The sequence below is a fragment of the Amborella trichopoda genome, chromosome 1 (assembly GCF_054954075.1).
Source record: "Amborella trichopoda isolate Santa Cruz 75 chromosome 1, AtrichopodaSantaCruz75HAP2 v2.0, whole genome shotgun sequence".
NCBI lineage: Eukaryota > Viridiplantae > Streptophyta > Magnoliopsida > Amborellales > Amborellaceae > Amborella > Amborella trichopoda.
In genome coordinates this window covers 47,498,093-47,519,420 of record NC_142336.1, presented here as the reverse complement: position 1 = coordinate 47,519,420, position 21,328 = coordinate 47,498,093, and the positions used below count along the sequence as shown (strand labels likewise).

The window sequence follows — 21,328 nt, the reverse complement described above, 5'->3', positions numbered from 1 at the left end:
TACCCCACCTTTTGGAAATAGCAAAAACTTGGGCAACGCTCCAGCATGTTAACCAGGGAGAAAACGAAAGGAGGAAAATTTGGTTTCCCATTTCAGCCTTTGACAAGGAAATTAAGATTTTCTGTGGAGGAGCCATCACTCTCTAGCTTTTATTCGCATTTTTTTGTGCAATTTAAATCCTTTTCTCACAAAATGGACCACTGGAAAGAGAGGACAACAATCCTTAGCGATCATGTTTCCCAGGGGTTTGTCTTCAGAGACATAGTAATGTGATTGTTACATAAATTTATGAAGTGCCCAATATCCTTCTGCTTACTAATAAAAAACCAATACTATTTTCTTCATGAAATTAGTCAAAATTGGGGTGTTTCTAATTGACTTCCCTCATTAAATTTTTCCTCTTTAAAGCACAGATAAGACCAAAATGTGTAATTATCGATAATGACTTGCTCACTAATTTCCCATTTGTTTTGCACAGTATGCAAATCCACTGCTCAGGGACGGGACTCGGCCCATCCCCGAACCGAGTTAACTCGGCCCGAGTCTAGGCAAACTAAAACGTGTTACAAAAAGAGAAAAATTCTCAAAAATTGGAAAAATATATTTAAACTAAAACTAAACGAAACAAATATAAATGAGGTTAAAAAAATAGTGAAAAATGGATTGTAAAAAAAATCATTTTGTGTTGAGGGTATTTTAGAAATAATCTAAAAAGAAGGGAAAAATGTAAAAAATAAGTATTTATGATCAAAACACTATTCAATCTTTGCTCAAATAATAGAAAACATTAAAAAAATATTACAAATAGTTTTTTTATTTTTTATATATATATTTTTGAATTATTTTTAAGATCCTCAAGTGGAACCATCCGACTCAAGGAAACTCGGACTGCCAGGGAGGTAAGCTGAGTTACTCGTTCCGAGTTGGCTCGGGTGTGAGAAAAGATAAGGTCAAGCTCGTAAATAATTTATGTACATTGCTTACAAGTACATGCCAAGATTAATGGGATAGGTGTCTCCCCACCAAACCCATCAAATATAATTAAGACTACCCTCCTAAAAGGCCTTAAGAAAGCCCTTCTTTTACGCTTGGTATGTAAGTGACCACAATATAAGCTATTTAATCGTACCTTAAATTCGAAATATAAATCATATAATTGCTCCTCTCACCCTAACCGTCAGATCATGTAGTGGGCGGTGACTTTCCATGAAGGCACATTTTCTCATGAAGAATCTAGGCCCTCAAAATTAGCTTGCTTCTTTAAATATGGTAGAAAGGTTATTCATAACTATTGAAGTCTTGAGCATGTTTTGTGTGTCTTCTTCATTTAGATGCAATTCATATTGGCCGTTGGATGTCAGGTTTAAGGAGGTTACTTTAATTGAGGAATTATGGCTTCCACCTTAGAAACCAAGGCATCCATTTACGGTAGTTAGAAAGTAAATAAGAAAGTTAAAGGCATGGCTAAAGGCCTTTAGCCAAGCTCAAGCTTTTGGTCACAAGATACTTTCTCTCTCTCTCTCTCGCTAACCGACCAACCCATAATTGTTCGGGAAAGGTTTTTATATTTCTCCTACTGTATAGAAGACATATATTCCTTCTAATCTAGCTGTCCGGTTTAGATTAAATGAGCTACTGGCCGTTTGATTTAGATTCGATACTTCAAAATATTTTATTTTTAATTTTTTATGCAAATTATATGAATATAAAATATGATACTTGCCATCATCTCAATGGGGTGCTCTTAAAACAAATATTTAAAAAATATTTTTGATAAAATACGAAGACAAAAATACAAAAACTTTTAAGGCCATTTTGTTATTTTATTTTATTGAGAATATTTGTTTCGTATGTTTTACCTTTGATATTTTAAGAGAGGGGTAGACTCTCAAAATTTGATGTCAAAATGTTTTGTAAACAAATATTAAAAATAAAATAGTTTAGATGCATGATATTATGATTGAGACCATCTCAACCATTTATTCAAAATAGACGGTTGGATACGGGGAATATATATAAATTTCATACAGTATGAGTGTATAAAGAACTTGCCCCTCTCTCTAACCAACTAATATGTGTCAAACAAAAATCACAATCTAAATTGTATAAATTCCATCATGAGACCCGTCTTGGATTTGAAAAAATAGGGCATGGGCCACAAACTGTGACAAGGGGAATGAGCTAAGGGCCAGTGCAGGCCTGGACAGGCCCAGCACCACTCTATACGGGAAGGGGCCGGGCCAGGGCGAGGCCCAAGCTGTCCCGTTACTAGCCCTAAGTTTGGGCAAGGTTGTATTAAGTTTAACGACAACAAAAATGGCAAACAAGGGGAAATCTCTCTTGTTAATGTTAGGGGTATTTACGTCATTTATTGGCAAGACAAAAACAGCCGAGCCGATGTGGGCATGGCTTGTAGTTAAAGCTTTAGGTTGGGAAGGCCACGTGGCATAAAATGATTGGTGGAAGCCAACCACTCGGCTAGAGGGCGAGCTCGTGATCTCGATAAATATAAAGCCGGGACTTGGATCACAGAGTTGGGGAGTTATTGGACACATCAAGTTTTTGACGCTCTCTTTTTCGCTTTTAGTTTTTTGTTTTTTCTTTTTCTTTGATTTATTGCAGTCGTCACCGTCAAATTCTCGACACTTGAACCGTCAACTCAAGGGTAGGTTGAAGGTCTTATGACGCCCTGATTTTCCAATTGTTATATGTACTCCTCACCCAATCTTCAACTCTGTTTTACTTCACCGTTTTTTTGGGCTGTTACGTTATTATTGTTAGTATTTTTCGCGCAATGCTGATTGCATTTCGTTTTTAGTTTGTGTTAGAATATGTTCTTATTTTCAATGATGAATGAATTGAAATTTCCTCCATTTTTTTCAACTAAATTATATGCAAATGCTGTTATTTAACGTGTTTTCAGTCTAGTTTTTTTATTTTTTCTACAGCGCATCGTTATTTGTGAAATTGCATTTTTTTTTTTTTTTTGTGTGTTGATATTATTGTTGTGATTTTTTTGATGTTTCATATTCTATTGCCATTTTGATCATTCTTGAATATTTCTTTCTTTTACACTATTTCAAACATAATTTAACTATCTTTCTGTCTGAAGAAATTCAGATTTCATAGAATTTGAAAAAGCATTTTGACTTTGTTTGCATGTTTCTAATTATTCGAATATAGTGGCTCATTACATATGCAACTCAGCAGCGAAATATGTGATACCAAATTTCTCGAAATACAAAGATGAAACTTTCGCAATTTGCCGGGTTCCAGAATAAAATCGGCGAGTAATGCTTGAAGATAAGGTAAGACAAAAATGTTATCTATTTCCTTCATTTCTGTTCTCTAATTGTTGCGCTCAGCCTGTTAATATTATTCTTATTTCTTGCTAAATTCTTGTGTTTTATTAATTTCGACGATTTTGGGTCTAAATTTTTTGAATTTCACCTTTTCTTGGTCAAACATTCACATTACAATTTGCAGAGTCTTGTTGTGAAAAATCACAACTTAACTTCGCTGCACTGAGGAATTTTCATAATAATTATTGGAATGTTCGTTATTTTTATTTAGAAAAATAACAAAATTTATTTTGTTGTGTTAAGGGGTTCGTGTAGGATGGGAAAGAAATTTAGCTGGCTGAGGAAAGTCTTCAAATCTTCCTCAAAGGAATACGAAAAGAAGGTAAAAACTCCCCACTGCTTTTAATTTTATTTATTTGTTTTAAATTTTGTTTTTGGAGAGCGAGAGGGAGCAAAACACTCATGTAATCAGGGTGTTCACAAATTAAGAACAAAGATAGATTTGCAATAAGTGGGGGTGATTCGGATCTGTGAGAGTTGGGAAGTATTACTGCAATTGGAGTATCAAGGCAATCCTTTTTTTCTATTATGTTTACTCCTTGCCTTTCTTACTTAGGCTCTAACTACCTTCAAAGTTAAGATCTTTAAAGTTAGGCTCTAACTACCTTCAAAGTTAAGACCTTCAAAGTGTGTCAGCATGCCGATAAGAGCGTCAATCTGAAAGATATGTCCATACAATTATTATTCAATATATATGTTATAATTTTTTTATAACATATTTACGAGTCGTATAAATACAGGTGGCAACGGACCCGTACCCGACCGGGTATGGGTTTGAGAATTGGACCCGATGTGTCGGGTCTGGGTTCATCTGGACCTGGTCTAGATCCGAATCAAATAGTGTTGATGATGAATTAAATATTTAATATAGAATTGTTTAATAATAATTAATTATTATTTAAATAAATATAATTATATATCTTTAGTTATAATAATTAAATAATATATGTTTATATTTAACATAATACTTAAATATATTTAAATAAATATATATTTTTATTTTGGATCGGGTTGCTTGGGTCGGGTTTGGGTCTGGGTCTAGGTTCGGGTCCGGGTCCGGGTCTGTTGCCCCCCTAGGTAGAATAAATAATGGTTAGCTAAAATGACTTCATTTCAAATCAATTTTTTCTACTTTTTGGAGAAATTGATCAAAATGCACCTAAGAATGATCTATTTGACGTTTTACCATTTTTATTTAATTTTAAAAATCCGATAATAATATTATCCGGAATTGGAATAGTTGAAATATATAAATATTTAATAGTTACATTTGAGTTGTATTTTGATAGATTTTCCTATCTTAACGTATCGAATTGTTCTGAAGTGTTTACACGTGACACTAAACCAAAAGAGTTTGGGTAAACACTCCCTGCAAATTACCAACATCGAAGCACGCTCGAGGCCATTGATATGGAATATTGGTGAAGGATTCATAGTTTGTTCCTCGTGCTATTCATGTCAACATATCTAGATACAAAATATTACCATTAAAATCTGTTCTGTAAATTTTGTTATGGTAAAGTATACAAAGACCATTTACTTTAAGTATAAGAGGTTACAATCACTCTTTTATCTGTCATATTTTAAATCGGATAGTCGTAAGTGTGTCTTTGATTAGACTCTAAGTCGAAAGAAATATTTCTTAAGTGTCGTGATACACCTCAAGCCATCCAATTGATAATTTAATGGATATAAGTACTTGTGATAAAAATAAATGGTGTCATAGCATACAACCCCTTTAATTATTCATAATAAATGGCTGAATTAGTGTAAAATTCACTTAAAAAACTTATGCAAGTTTCATGTCAAAGAACTATGAAAAGGTTCTTATATGGTTAGAAAATATATAAAGCCCTCCAACAATAAAATTTAGTTGTAGCCTAATTAATATAAACCATATTTCCGGTGCCATCTAAATTGCAAGAACGGCGTATATAATGACTAAGTGAAGCTTTATTCTAGCGTTGGAACCACTCTTGAAAAATTGGTAAATCTAACCACTAACCGCCTGGTTAGATCGGAACTGGTCGGTTATGGTTTTGGGCAGTTCTGGTGATTGACTCGTACTTTAAAAAAAAAAAAAATGTACATAATTTCTAAAAAATAAGGAATTTGGGCTGTAATGTATTGTTTTAATATTCTTTACATTATGGTAAAAATTAAAAATTGCTTTGGTCATTAATACTCACTTTAATTAAAAAATCGATTCGTTAAAAAACTATTTTTTTCATTAATTTCAATTTCATTTGAATGTGTTTTGTTTTAATAGTTATTTACCTACTTTTCATATTTTTAGTAGTCTATTTTATTTTATTTTTTTTTTCGACACTTTTTTGACTGTCCAATTAAAACGGTTGAATTGACCGATTTATTGGTTAGGCTGGTTAAACCGCTTTTGAACCCATATTCGGTTAACCATTTCTGTTCGATTTTGCGAACACTAGTTGGAACAACCTTTTTGGTGTGTTTTTGAGATGCACTTTACTTTTATAGCATTGTAACAACATTTTTCAGTGAATTTTTGAGGTGCACCTTAGTTTAAAATTTCCCTAAATTGAACCCTCACGAATAAAATTATGTACTAAGAGAGAAAAAAAAGCAAATATGTACAATAATGGTTCGTCAAGGAAAGCTTGCGTATCATATATGATGAAAAGTACGTAGGTGAATTCATAGCAAACAAAACAAATCAACCCGTACAAGTAAAATTAAATTGGTCGACACAAATTAGGTAAGATACACCTACCAGAAATGTACTGAGGATCGGAAGATTTTAATAGATTATTTTGTACACCCTATAACAAGTATTGATTCAATGGCTTCGAAAATCTATTGAAATTACCAACTGCTTTCTAAAGTAGAATAATAACAATAACTTGAAAATATGTTATATTTTGGCCTAGTTCACTAAACGACCCCATCCTATCTCCACCTCATATGTTATATTTTGGCCTAGGGTTTTACAATGACCTGAAAATAGGAAAACAAGATGTAATGATCTAGGGGTGGCAATGGGTTAGGCGGCGTGGCCCTATAAAATAATGGCTTGGGCCATAAGATGTAGCTCGAGGGCTAGGCTAGGCCCGGGGAGGGCCAGGGCCACAACAAGGCTGGCCTGGTTCGGCCCCGACCCGATGCTTTCTTTTTATTTGTTTTTCTATTTTTTCCCCATAGATTACATTGGCCCTGCCTTGGCCCTAAAATGCCTAAGGCTAGAGCCTCTTAGGCCCTGTCAAAGCTGAACCGGGCCAGGTCCTAGGACTGGCCTGGCCCATTGATGGTCCTACTCAATCCTAAGGACTATAAATGAGCCATAGTGTTTAAGACCACTGCTAAAATGTTGGGCAGTATTGAAGAAAGGGCGGGCCACCAGAACAAAACATGATCCAGTGGTGGGTCATAATCTCTCTCCATCCCTTCCTTTGAGCATTGGTGGCCCCAAGGACTATGGTTTTTGCATGGTCTTTAAGATGATAAGACACTTTCCCCGGAAAAAATAAAGCATCAGAATGATCCCTACTTCCCTCCTGAAAGGAAGGGATGGAGAGAGAATATGATCTTTAGGTACCTAATTCACTTGCAATACACACTGAATTAGGTACGCTCATTTAATTTATTTGATGAAAGCTTCCAGTTGCTTCATGATTTCTTCAGTTAAGGCGGAAATGGTATGTACATTGCAGAAAGACAAAACTGAGAAATGGAAAGCAGGCACAGTAGAGACTGCAGCGGAGGAGAGCTTTTCTATGGATGTCTCAACCGACAAGAACCCAGAGGAGAGTGTGGCCTCATCACCAGAGGATGAAAGAAACCATGCAATCGCTGTTGCCATGGCCACGGCAGCTGCTGCGGAGGCCGCCGTTGCTGCCGCACAGGCCGCGGCCAAAGTGGTGCGGCTTGCCGGATTGGGCCGCCAATCGAGGGAAGATCATGCTGCAACTTTAATTCAATCGCATTACAGGGGATACTTGGTATCACACACTGCCTCTTTTTGGAAAAAATATTTTTTGGTTTTTTCTTTTTTGGGTAGTTCAGTGGTGATGGCACTTACTCATTAGGAATAGAATTGAAGACGTTGGGTAGTTCAGTGGTGATGGCACTTACTCATTAGGAATAGAATTGAAGACATTATAGTGCGGCAACCTACCACCTAACCTCCTCTTCTTAAAAAAATAAAAAAAAAAAAAAAAAAAAAAAAAAAAAAAAAATATATATATATATATATATATATATATATATATATATATATATATATATATATATATATATATATAAAATTAAAAAAATTGTCAATATTAGCTTGCGGAAAAAAAAAAAGAAAAAAAAAAAAAAAAAGAAAAAAAAAAAAAAGAAAAAGAAAGAAAAAAGTGTCAAAGTGCACAGCACACATTCCTTGCGCTTGAGGAGGGGCAGACCCTGCTTAACGCACCAACATGCATTAGAGATCCATTACGCGTGTTTACATCTAATATAGTTTTAATGGTGCTACAAGAAAAGTAGTTTTAGGTTTAATTTACAGGAGACATATATTTATTCGACAAATATTAAAGCCACAAATAAGTAGGGAGACACGGCATTCAACTAAAAATAGGATCCCATCTATTGGTGGCTCTCCTCATTTGTTAAATAACAGTAATTAGAAATATTTAATAGGAAACCAATTGAAAATGAAACTCTCCTTTTAATAGACATGTTTTCTTTATCCAAAAAGCAAAGATCTTGGATGTACTTACACATAAATATTGTTTTACAAGTTTTATTTCAAAGGCCTTAGAATTTGTTTTTTTGTTATTTAAAACCTCGAACTTTTTGTAACTTTTACTTTTGTTTAGATTTTTCTAAAAACATAAATTTTTTAAAATTTTAAAAAAATAAATTCCAAATATTATACTATATATACCACAAAAAATTGTTTGTGATCGCCTCTAAGGGCACAACTCTGGCTCTCGAATCCAGCTTCCGCACTCTAAATTAGGGATCTCAATCAAAGTTCTCTGTTTTATGTTTTTGGGCTGGGGCTCCTATCCTCTTTCTAAGAATCTTGATCACTTATTCGAAGCGATCTGGATCCCCCTAATGAGGGGTCTGATCCCATTATTTGTGGATCTTGATCCCAATCATGTTGGGATCTCGATTCCCTGATTCTGAGTTCTTGATCCCTATATTTGTGGATCTCCATCCACATCATGTAGCGATCCCAAGCATCGTGATTTAAATACTTAGAATTTCAGATTGTGGACTACAGAGTATTCTACTGGAGTTGTAAACTGTGTAGACCATATAACGAATTAAAATAGTTAAAACATTTAACACAATAGGAGGGAACCACATTCGTTGCGCCATGGGATCTAGTTTCTGTGAACATTGGGATTACGATCCTTTATATTTATCTATCGAGGATCCCAATTTATACAGATCGCGGTCCCAAGTATTTGGGGTATTTATGGATTGAGGACCTCAATTTATACATATCGTGGTCCCCATGTATTTGGGGTCGAGATACCATGACAAGTCGGAAAGGCAGCCTCGGTGAAATGGGATCCATATCCCTTAAGTGTTCGCACTGAGATCCTTTGTATATGGGATCCAACTTTGAGCTAGATAATTGTACGGATTGCGATACCAGACTACTGGATCTTTTGGCCCATGTCATAAACAATCCCGTTCGCGATCCCAAAGGTGTTCCCACTCTGGTTCCCGATAGGTATGAGAATGAGATCTTCACCATATTGGAGTAGTTCAGGCTCACAAAAACCATTAAATAATATTTGTATTACAGTTACGTTTTTTGCCTAAGTAGATCACCCAAGAGTATTAACATGGGTGAGGTTTGTATAGAGCCTAGGCTCTAAACAATCAAATTAGAGTCTACTTTCAAATAGTATCGAGAAACGTGATTTCACTACTGAAAATCTTTATGATAGCCTTAAAATATATTGTTATATTTATTTATAAAGTTTAAAGCTTTAAAAATAGTGTAGATTGACATACCTATGAAAACTTGAAAATTTTGAAAATTTACGGTCCAAAAATACATTACAAAATTCATTATTTTCAAAATATGAAATTCATTTTTTTTTCATGTCCATGCACCTTGATTTCGAGATGATCAATGATATTTGGGCATTAAAACAACCTCTTTTAATGAAATCTTTGAAGTAAGCTCAAATTTGATTGTTTAGAGCCTCGGCTCTATATACACTTTTCCCTTTTAAACATCCTAGATGTACCATGCGTATTACGCTGAAGGAAAAGTACACGATATTCCATTGTGGTGTATATTACTTTGAAAGTCCTAATCAGCCACGGTCCGCTCCAGTGACAACCTTACACAGGACAATGTCCACGTGTAATGAGCATCTAATATCTCTATGGTGTACCATACACCATTCACAAGTGGCACATGGTAGTGCACCTACACTTTTGTGCCATCACAAGGCCTAATAATAATTAATTAATAATAAAAAAGGACTTTTTATTATAATAGTACTACAAAATGATGACGATGATGAAAATTCATAGATAAATCTTCTAAGGGAAAGAATATAATGGAGCTATTTAGCTTTGGAATAAGGTGGTCACAATTAATCTTAACCATTAGATGTGAAATTGGGTGGCTACATTTATTTTATTGATCAAGCTAAAAGTTCAAAAGAAATTTTCATGAATGTTTTGATACAACCAAGCAATCAGATTTCACATTGGATGATTGTAATTAATTGTGATATCTCTATATCAAAGATAAGTAGTCTCATTGTATACAAACTCATTTGCTTATGTGATCTACATTTAAAATAAGTGTCATAAATTTTAAATCTATGCAAAGGTCTCACTTTTTCGTCTTTTTTTTTTTTATCTCCAAATTACCAATTGTTTGAACACCCAATACCCCAACCAATCTCCTCCCACTTACCAAAAGAAAAAGTGAGGGGGTTGATACACTCAATGTCTAATCCTACTCATCTTTATTATATTTTTAAGTGTGATATAAGTTTCAGACATTGGGTGTCCAAAGCAGAGTAATATGGAGATGAAAAATAAAAGTAAGACCTTTGCATGTAATGCAAAATAGACGATTCTATATTTAAATATAGATGTTACAAGAATATTTATTTGTGAACGATAAGGATGATGATGATAATGTCTTATTTATAATTAATTATTTCAGGCAAGAAGAGCCCTACGAGCTTTGAGAGGGCTAGTGAGGCTGCAGGCACTAGTTCGAGGCCACAATGTTCGGAAGCAGGCCCAAATGACCATGCGTTGCATGCAGGCGCTAGCACGCGTGCAGGCCAGGGTCCGGGCTCGTCGCCTGCAAATAGCCCAAGAAGAACTTCAAAATAAGAAAGAAAATGAAAAAGAATATGCAGAAGAAGAGGAGGACGAAGAGGAATATGAAGAAGGTGATAGGAGGAGACTGAGTAATAGTTGGAACGCTGGGCCACAAAATGTAGATGATTTTCGGATGAGTTCGAGGCGAAAACATGAGGCTGTGATCAAGCGTGAGCGAGCTCTCGCATATGCGGTCACACATCAGGTATTATTCTGTGTGCCATCTTTCAAAATCTTTCATCTAATAAATTTTTTGGATGCAGTTTTTTAGCTTACTTTCAAGTTTCAAAGTTACAATTTGAAGAGATGTTTTTTTTAAAGGGAAAATATCTCCATACTTTTATTTTTAAGTTTTATTTTACAATAGACCTAATGTTTTAAAAGATATTTTGAAGCACTGATTTAAACCTGTTTTTTTAGGTCAAACAAATCTAAAAAGACATGTCTTTTCTAAAAGCCATCCTTCCAAACTTCTAAAGAGAGAGAGAGAATGGCTTCATGGAGGTGAGAAGTTACCGGGAGGAGAGGGATGTGTTTGGAAAAACATAAGAGGAGAGAAAAAGTACAAAATATGTACGAAGAGAGAGAAATAGAGAAGTTTGGAGTATATAAGTGAAGAGAGAAAGAATTGGGTTTAAAAATAGCATGCCTTTCTCACATTTGTTTAGGTTAAAAAGTACGTTTAAAGTTACCAGGGGTTAGACGATATCTTTTGAAACCTTGGGTTTATCAAAAAATAAAACTTAAAAATAGGGGATATGAAGATACTTTCTCGTTCTTAAATTGGATCTCTCATAAATCTGTAGAGTTTTCTTTTTTTTTTTCAAAAATGTTATTGGGGTGGTGTTAGTAAGAATGACAACCACAACGTAGTAACTAGGATATAGGGATGCTGCCACCACGCCCCAACCCCTTCCAATAAAATAACTTTTATGGATGAGTTTCTTTGAAACATTTTTTAAAAGTTTACTATGAATCCGACATGTTTTTTGGGGGTTTTGGATGTGAAATGTTGCCGCGGTTCTACAGAAGTGGGCAGGCTTTTGAGAAGTTCGGCCCGGTTTTGGTGTCGTAGGGACACATGCTAAATTAATGCAAATCCATTTGTACCTCTCATCTCCCTCAACTGGTGGAGATCTGATGATAATTGAAGAATTAGACTCAAATACTCAAATTTGGAAGGCTCAAATACTCAATTTTTTTCCCATGTTCAAGACCATGGAAGTCGACAGAATAGACCTGTGGATTTCCATATATATAATCTTCCGTTTCAAGTGGATGGACTAGAATTGGTGCCTGAGAGGACACAAAATCACCGGGAAAATGGAAAAGATAGAAAAATCTCAGTTGATAAATAATTAAAAAATGGAAAAGATAGACTAAAACACATAACTATCTAACGAAAGGTTGTGAAAAAACTTCTAGTTATATCATGTGAATCTAAAGCACCACAAAGTTTGGGAGAAGATATTATTCTTCTACTAAAAGTTTTCCGATCTAACTGTGCATAAACAGTACCTACCATAAGATTATCATATCATATTATAAGAAGCCATGCATTGTGCAGGCCGAACCCGTGTTGAGTAAAGTATGAATCGCTGCCAAAGATCGGACCCTTCCCTTAAGAGAAAACCCCCATTTGCCAAGAATATAATAGATATATATGGCCAATCCAGTTGACTTGGTCGATTCAATCCGAGGCTTGTGATTTAGAAGTGCGAAATTTGAGTTTTTGCTAAAACAAAAAAAAAAAAGTGAAACAAGATTGCGTTTATTTTTTATTTTTATTTTTTGAGTAAATCAGTAGGGATATTGAGTCCCTACCCATTTTACTAAAGAATCAAACGAGGTATTACATGAACACTTCTTATAAAACCCTTGGCAAGGAAACACTAGGAACATCAGATAAAAATAAAAAATAAAAGACATTACAAAATCAGGGGGTGCACACTCAATACAGTTGCTTCATTTAAAGAGACAGCTGCTTTGGCCAAAGAGTGTGCAGCCATATTGGCCTCTCTATAAGCATGTTGAATTTTCCATCGCTGATCAGCAATGCAAGGTTGCCTTCTTTAAAATGAGTTTACAACGTAACAAGTTTACACCGCTTTACATATCACAAATTATATGTTTCATGTAGTTTTTCTTTTCTTTCATATAGTTTTCCTTTACTTACATATTGTTCTCTTTCACTTTTATTTGCAGTTACTCTTTCCCTCTAATTTCTCTTATGATGGATTTAAACATATTGAATATGGCTTCTAAATTTTGAATCATTTCTATAGCAATTAGTTTTCCAAATTATTTTGGTTATATGCTTGGTATGGTTGACTCGGGAACCAATTGAAACATTATCATCATGCAAGCTTTATTCCAATTATTTGGATCAGTTCGGGAACCAACTGAATCCAAATTTATATTTATGAAATCCATTATTTTCTCATCTTCTGTATCTAAATCGGCTTGTCTGATAACTTCCCATTTCATGACATTTCACTGCTATAGCTTTGGCGATCGGACTCCAACAACCACCTGCAATTTGTTAGCGATGACTCCTCTTCTGGCAGGCCACACTGGGGATGGAACTGGCTTGAGCGTTGGATGGCCGCCCGCCCCTGGGAATCCCATTCTGGAACTGCACCACCTCCTGAGAGCTCCTATGTCACCCTCACCAATACTAACACGGATAACACCTCCGAGAGAACTGTCGAGATGGACACAGGTGCCGGGCCACACTCATCTCAAATTCCGAGCAATCACTCTTCGAGTCCTGCAAGGGCACGTTGGTGCGGTTCGCCCCCAATCGAACACAATGAGGAGAAGCCTCAAGGAAAGTTGGCAATTCCTAGTTACATGGCTCCAACTACATCAGCACGAGCCAAGGCTCGGACCTTGTCTCAGACAAAGCGAACTGGGTGGTCCGGTGGTGGAGACTCGTCGAGCTCAGGTGGGGGTGTGAGGCCAAGCCGTATGCTGCGGAGCCCAAGCCCTAGGCACGTGAAAGCAGGGTGGCAAGGTGGGTATAGCCCGGATTAGGGTATAGCCCGGCAAGGTGGCTAGGGTTACGGGCATAAATATTTCAAATTCTTTCGTTCGTTAGGGTTTTAAATTGCAGCTTGCCACTATGGGCTGGAGCCCACTTGATTATTATTTTATATATATATATATATTTTCCATGGGAAAATAAGCTTTGAATGGAAGCGTGGATATAATTTTGCCGCTTATGTTAATGATCGCGCGTGTGAGAAGGTTATGCCATGTAAAGAGTGTACTTTGATAAAGATATTTATAAGTGCAATTCTTACAAAACTGTTGAGCTTTCCTTAAATTAGGCCAAATATTTTATTGAGTAATTAATGTACGGACGAAAAAATATATGAACTGGGCCAATTTTAGGTGAAAATTACACAAAAGGTCAGTCAATGCGTTTCCCTTTTTTTTTTTTTCCAAAATATCTCTTCGGTCTGAAGCCAATACTATCTTGCTCAAAGAGAGTTGTAGGGCAACAATGGTTTCTTGCTAAGAGATATTTGTAGGGCAATAAGAGGCCAATACCACGTTGAGTTCTTGTAATCATGTGATGAAAATGGTGCTTATGGGCCGGTAAAAAATCAGATTGGTTGGTTTCTTGGTTAGACGACATTTTCATCACCATGAGCGCACAATGCATCATCTTTGACATCTTGTATTGGTGTCATAGTGATACATCTTCCTCTACAAGAGAAATGAGAGGGCTATTATTATTGGGAGGCAAATCAGTTGGAGGAGCATAAACATCTCGGGAAACTCTTATGGGTGGTTTATGTGTAGGTGATGAATAAGAAGAAGATGATGTCGGTATGTCAAGTTCATAACACTCATACCATTTTGCATAAGCAGTCAGCTCCCCCTACCCGAGAACTATCAAACAAAGAGTTTGGATTAACATATGGATAAATATTTTCATCAAATACAACATATCTGGAACTATAGACTCGCCATGTGGATGGATGCAGACATCCGTAACCCTTATGTTGAGTATTGTATCTCAAAAATGCACATGAAGGAGAGCAATGACTAATTTTATCTGCAGCATAGTCTCGAAGGATACCAAAACCCAAAAACCTTGAGCAAAGAATAGTGTGGGAAGCGACCAAACACCAAAGAGTACGATGAATCTATTTTTAAATTGGCCAAGAGAATATTATGAAAACCTTCAAGCCAAAATTATTTAGGAATTCCCACATAAAACATCATTTTAAGAACCCATTACACAATATTTATAAGTTTCATTTCATCTATTCCATTTTGTTCGGGGATTCATGGACATGATATCTGTTACACAATTTCATTATCACTAAGATGAGCAATGAATTCTTTCTTAGCAAGCTCATTACCTCCATCACATTGAAAGATTCGAATTTATCTTTCAAATTTATATTCAACCATATGATGAAATTCCATAATTGCCGAGAAAATTTTAAAATTTCTTTTCAAAGAATAAATCCAAGAAATAATGAGCATAATTATCTACAAAAACCACATAAAAGCAATAACTCTGAATAAATAAAATTGGAGCAGGATCCCATAAGTCTGAGCAAATCTTAAAAAGAGGTCCTGTAGATGTTCTTATCAATACTATTAAATGTGAATTATTACTTTTTTCATCTGACAACTAGCACAAATAAAATGGATACATCAACATTAATCAACTATTTTAGATTCCAAGTACCAGATTACTTTATTTTGAGGATGTCCGAGCCGTTGATGCCACACATCTACTCAGCTGTTGATGCCACACATCTACTCACGCTAGTTAGAGTTCTCCCTGTGCTCCTTTCCTTAATCAGAAAATCTCTTAATGAGAACTAAGAAATACAAGGAGATTTTTATGTAAACTGTCCAACGTAATAAATTCTTTTTCATCTCTATCACCAAAAAAACTTTCCAAATATTAAATTTTCTAAACCAAATATCAATATTAGCATCACCAACTTGTGAAAGTCCATTGCTCACCATTGCCAACCATGACTCTATATGTACCATTATAAGGGCAAAGATTTTGAAGTTTACCTGGGTCTCCTGTCATATGAGTTAAGGCACCGGTGTTTAGGAACCATTTTGAGTCTTGTGAATCAACTATAGTAACTGTAGCAAGAGCTTGAGGAATATCTTTTGTTTGGTAAAATGCCAATACGTCAAAGCCAATATATCCAAATCTTTCATAAATCTGACATTTTTCCTAGGGTGACTAAGATGAGCATTGTATTTTAGAATCATGTTGGAAGCTTAGATTTATATGCTCCATAGAAGGTGTACCGCCACTTTCTTGGTTTGTTTGTGATACCACACATCCCACATAGGACTGGCAATGGATCGGGTGGCCCTACCAAGCCAAGTTGGCCTTGCCTTAAAAAGTACAGTCTGGGCCACCAATTGTGGCCCGGTTGGCCCTAGCCCTAAAAAAAGGAGGGTCTGAGCAACAAACTATGAAGTAAAATATGTGAAGAGTCTCACGTTTCTTTGAAAAGACTCCTTGTGTATCATATGAATATATAGATTTATCTTTTATAGACAAATTACATATGATAATAATAGAAATTAAATCATAGATACTTAAAGTATATCTAGACTTACCATGAAATACATATACTCTACTAACCATTCTCATATATATTGATTGCAATTTATATTTTTTGTATTAACCTGATATACAATATATACTTTTCTTTCACACTCCCTCTCAAACTCAAGATGCTATGAGAGAGAGCAGTTGGAGTTTGAACACTAATGGCTGAAACGAGCAGTTGGATCTTTAGATCTATAGCATGACCAGTAGATGTAATGGTTGTTATGCTCAGATTGCGTGATCAAAAAGCATAGAAAGCAGCGGCTGATCAACAAGCTTAGGAACAGAAAAATTCCAGATTTTCACCGAAGACAGAAAAACAGTTGAGATAGCCGAGAAAAACATAATGACAATTGGAAGAGCCAACAGATTGACTAGCTCATAGACTAAAACACACATGATTGTGTAACAGAACAAGCAAACTCAATCATACGAAGTACATATACCATAAATCATACACAGACTTGTTGTGCTCTGATACCACTTGTTGTGCGCGGAGCTCTAAACCCAATGGGTTGATTTTTGGCAAATAAAGTATAAGAAATATAACACGAAATACACACCACAAGAACACAAAGATTTACGTGGTTCACCCAAGAGGGCCACATCCGTGGGCACGACAAATAGAAATTCACTGTACCAATGAAAATAACATCAAAATTTTTGGAACAAACCTTGACAAAAACACAGTCGAGCAAACCCTTTTTAAACTTGCTCTCCCAAATGGCACCATGCAGATTCTCTCATCTCTATTCCATAATTTGACCACTATCCAGAAAGAGAACAACTTTGATAGCAAACAAAACTTTATCTCATTAAAAAGGGAAACAACCCAAAATCTCCATGGAAACTGTTTCTCTACAAGAAACCAACCTCTCACTCTGCAGGAGTTTTCAGGAGAAATCATCAATGTTTCTCTTCATAGGAACCTCTACTCTCTCTAACAAAGTATCATCAATGTTTCTCTTCATATGAAGCTCTCTTTTCACCGAGAGAAAATCGCATATTATGCACAAGAGGCTCTATCTCCCTCTCTCTCTAAAGGAACCACTATTCCCATAAGGTGACCCAAATAGGGCACATGAATTTTTTGCACTTTTATCCTATATAAGATTAGGAGTCCATACTAAATAAAAAACTTTTTATAGATTTTACTTATATCTCAAAACCACGAGATAAATCTAAGAGTCCTAATCTTTTTGGATTTCTATTTTTTTTAAAAAACTTATCAATATCAATCTCAATATCACATAATATGGAAATATCTCAATCCCATAAATTATAGGATTTCCTTATAATGGTGATTTGGATAGCACCAAATCCAACAAGACTTATCATAAAATACAGATACTCTACTAACCTTTCCCATATATATTGATTGTAATATATACCTTCCATTTTAACCTGCTACACATACTTTCTCTTTGCAAAACAACATATCACTCAGGCTTTAATGGTTAGTAAATACGCATTTTTATTGCTATTATCTAAGATTATATCTCATCCAAACTACCTTTTAAAAGTTTTAATATATTTTTTAATGATTTCGACCTGCAGGGCCGTGCCAAGCCATAAAACGCTGCCCATGACTAGCCTAGAAGCCGAGCCCAAATTTAATTCTTGGACCCAACTTGTAGGCTAGAGTCAAAGGGTTCATGCCTGGATGTTATTGGGTTGGCCAGCCCATTTACAGGCTGCGTATGAGTAAAGTTTCATATACAACAAAATCTCATTATCTAATAAACTTCAGCTGATAAAATTTTGAATTAGATTATTAAAAAAATAAAATAAAAATAAAAGTTGAATCAATGTGATTGGATTTGAAATCTGAAGGTTAAATACATTCTTGAAAAAACAATTAGATCAAGCAGTTAGATGGCTAATGTCTTATTTATGGAAATATATACTATGAGACTATTTATTTTTTATACAAAGATGTCACAATCAGTATTGATTATTGTATGTGAAATCTGACAATTTAGGATCTACGGTTGATGAGCCCAAAATCCAAAATAAAATTTCTCAAATGTAGTGACACACTTCAATATATAAATTTTACTTCCAATAGCTAAAATTGACTGTGACCTTATTCAATCATATTACACTTCATATATCTTACACTTGTACATGGTAAATCATGAAAATTCCCCTGAATATCTATCATCCAGCATAGTCTTCAAGTGTCACACTTTAGAGAGAGAGAGAGAGTAGAGAGAGAGGAAGAAAGAGATGTAATGTGAAAAAGAGAGGGAAGTAATGAGAAAAAGAAAAAAAAAATCATAATAAATAATCTATGCATTCCCCATTGCATTTCAATGGCAAATTGGGCATAATATGAGACCATTCTCGTTGCAATCAGGACATCTTTCCACAACCTTCTCCTCATTCAAAATCTTGCAACTCCCACTGCATTTCAAGCATGGCATGAACCTCATCCCCCCACAACCACCACACACTTCCAAACCATTCTCCCCAATCTCTCTCTTAATTCCCACTCTCTCTATCATTGGAACAAGCTTTCCATCCTCATTCAGCTTCTCAACCTCCTCAATGCCTCCTATGTATCTACCCCTGATAAAAAGCCTGGGCACATTCACCTCCTCTCCCAGCAACTCTCTCAACTCTGTCAAGAACTCCGAGTGCAACGACACGTCTCGAACGTCGGCCGGGATCCGACATATCTCGATCATGGATTTCATCTTTTGGCAATCCTCGAATGTTCGCCGGACCCCACGTAGCGTTGTTGTGTAAAACACCACAGAGCCTGCGCCGTTCGGAGGGCACATTTCAGGGTAGCCATGTAAGGGGTCCATTCTCCACAGCCATCTTTCTCTTTGCTCTGGGTTTTGGAATTTGGCCTCTCTATCTCTAACTATGAAGATATTGTCTTTCACAGATTTGAACTCCCCACCTTTAGAAACCTCATTAATCCTCTTATTTCTAACCTCTAGGGACTCTCCTGAGGGCAAAGATGAAGATTTTGCCATTGTTTTCTTAACCACCTTCAAATCCAAATCTTCATTTTTGCCTGTTGTTTTCTTGCTCAATTTCGCATCCAATTCTTCAACGGTGTGAAATGAAAATCCCTTATCAGCCTTTGTTCCTGTTGGGGGAATTGATATTTTGGTAGGCTTAGTGTTAACACTTGCATCATCCTCTAAACCTTTCATCAATTCTTGCGAATTTTCAGATTCGACAGTCGGTTTCTTAGTCTTATTCTCGTCTAAGGCAGGTTTAAGGTTTTCTAAGATTTTACTTACCTCAGACCATGAGTGTGGAGCATCAGAGGCATATTCAAATGTGGTGAGTTTGTGTAAGATGAGTTCATCATCTTGGGGCTTAGCCTTTGATGGTTGCTGCTCCGAGGGGAAGAGGAATGGATCTCGAAGAACATCGATATCGAGGAGAGCAATGCTTGCTCCGGCGGGGCGATAGGAGTCGACGGCAAGCGAGGTCTCTACACTCTTTGATGATGCACAGCCCATTGATCAGTTGCAGTCTAGAGGAAGAGAGATGAGCTTGGAGGAGGGGATTTGGAAACAGAGAACAAGGTGTTGTGTGCCTTGGAGAAGACGAGCTCAAAGGAAAAAAACTGATTAGTGTATATGTATGGAGAGAGAGAGAATTTATGTCCACATATAGAAAAGAATTTAATAGAATATTATGCGTGGTGTCCATAAACTGTGTTATCTTACACATACTGCGATGTCTTTTTGTTTTTCTCTAAAAATTTGTGGTTGCCTTAAGCTTGCACCTCATTTTTTGAGCTCATCGAAATGCCAGAACATATCTTGATCGTTACCCTTGTGGAAGAGACAGAGTAAGAGGTTTCTATTGAGACAGGAGAAAAATTACGCTTAGGACTGACAATGGGCCCCGCAGCCCGGATTGGTCGGGTTAGGTCTAAAATATTACGGCATGTGGCCTGGCTGAGGGCCATGTGTGGGCCTAAAAGGCTTGGGCTGGCCTGTTTTGTTTATTTAGTTATTTATTTTTCTTTTTTACTTTGAGCGCATTAGACGCAGATAGGGCCATGGCATCTTTGGCCCAATTTAGGCTTGGCTCACGTCTGACCCATATGTGGACTAGGACCATGGTTGGGGTGGCCCATTGCCAGCCCTTAAGCGAGTTAGGCCTCATATTTTTTGTTTGAGGGATCCAGCTTATACTTTTCGTTTGAAGGATTTTTCCATTTTTTTTGGTGTGGTTTGAATAAGGTTGCAATTTTAAATAATCAAATTAATGTGCACTTCTAGACTTTGTTAATTTTGGTTTAAAAAATTCTTAGAATGGTACAAGAATATATATATATTTTTAATTATAAAATTTTAAACTTCAAAAATGATTAAAATCAAGCAGATCTATTAATGTATGAAAATCTTGAAATAGACATTCCAAAATAATGTTTTACAAAATGTACTATTTAAGACTTGAAATTTTGATATTGTTGAAATTATTAAGTAAATATTTTTCAACATCAAAACAACCCTCTTTTGTAAAAAAAAGAAAAAAAAATGTTAGAAGTATACTTTAATTCCACATTTTTTTAGGCGTCTTAACCTTTTTCCTTTCTTTTTTAAAGGTTAAGTTGGGTAAAGAGCTCTAGGAAGTTAGATCTCAGCTTTCTGTTTTGCTAAACCTAAGGGTGTTCTTATTGAGAAGAAAAAATTGCGAGTAATTGATTGGGTCTGAAGTTGACACGTGCACACCAAATGCACCATAAATTCCTTTTAAATCCAAGAAAAATATGACATTCTCTTGGACTTAGTTGGTGGTATCGCGCGATCTCTTTTTGTTACGTGTACGACTCGTATGGTACGAGCCGAGCGTTATCTCATTTTATTGAGACAGTATTTTTCTGCTCTTGCGGGATCATACTGTGAGTCTGTTATTAGCCGTGATAACTGGCCGGTGACGACACTATGTTAGGAACAAATGGTGCTTTTAAACTGGGATTGTATACTACTGAATTTTGGTTGAAGGATGTCAAAATTATTTTTAACCATTGGATTTGAATCCAATGGTT

General features: G+C 35.9%; 2 protein-coding genes across 7 annotated transcripts; one reads left to right on the top strand and one right to left on the bottom strand.

Annotated features, from left to right (window-relative positions):
- Positions 1 to 2,525: 2,525 nt before the first annotated feature.
- Positions 2,526 to 14,003, top strand: IQD21 (IQ-domain 21). 6 transcript variants are annotated; one of them, XM_006852551.4, is made up of 6 exons: positions 2,526 to 2,665; positions 3,211 to 3,308; positions 3,606 to 3,684; positions 7,046 to 7,333; positions 10,531 to 10,899; positions 13,200 to 14,003. In XM_006852551.4, the coding sequence occupies exons 3-6, from the start codon at positions 3,619 to 3,621 to the stop codon at positions 13,728 to 13,730; spliced, it is 1,254 nt and encodes a 417-aa protein (XP_006852613.2). In that variant the 5' UTR covers positions 2,526 to 2,665; positions 3,211 to 3,308; positions 3,606 to 3,618; the 3' UTR covers positions 13,731 to 14,003. The 6 variants fall into 6 exon arrangements, with proteins under 6 accessions (XP_006852613.2, XP_020527996.1, XP_088725230.1 ...); XM_020672337.2 differs by having other exon boundaries at positions 3,184 to 3,308; XM_020672338.2 differs by lacking the exon at positions 2,526 to 2,665 and adding an exon at positions 2,727 to 2,776 and having other exon boundaries at positions 3,184 to 3,308.
- A 4,331-nt stretch (positions 14,004 to 18,334) lies between these two features.
- LOC18442329 (uncharacterized) lies at positions 18,335 to 19,882 on the bottom strand. The gene has a single exon (XM_006852550.4). It carries the CDS (start codon positions 19,785 to 19,787, stop codon positions 18,615 to 18,617), a length of 1,173 nt encoding a protein of 390 aa, XP_006852612.1. The 5' UTR covers positions 19,788 to 19,882; the 3' UTR covers positions 18,335 to 18,614.
- Between the last annotated feature and the right edge of the window lie 1,446 nt (positions 19,883 to 21,328).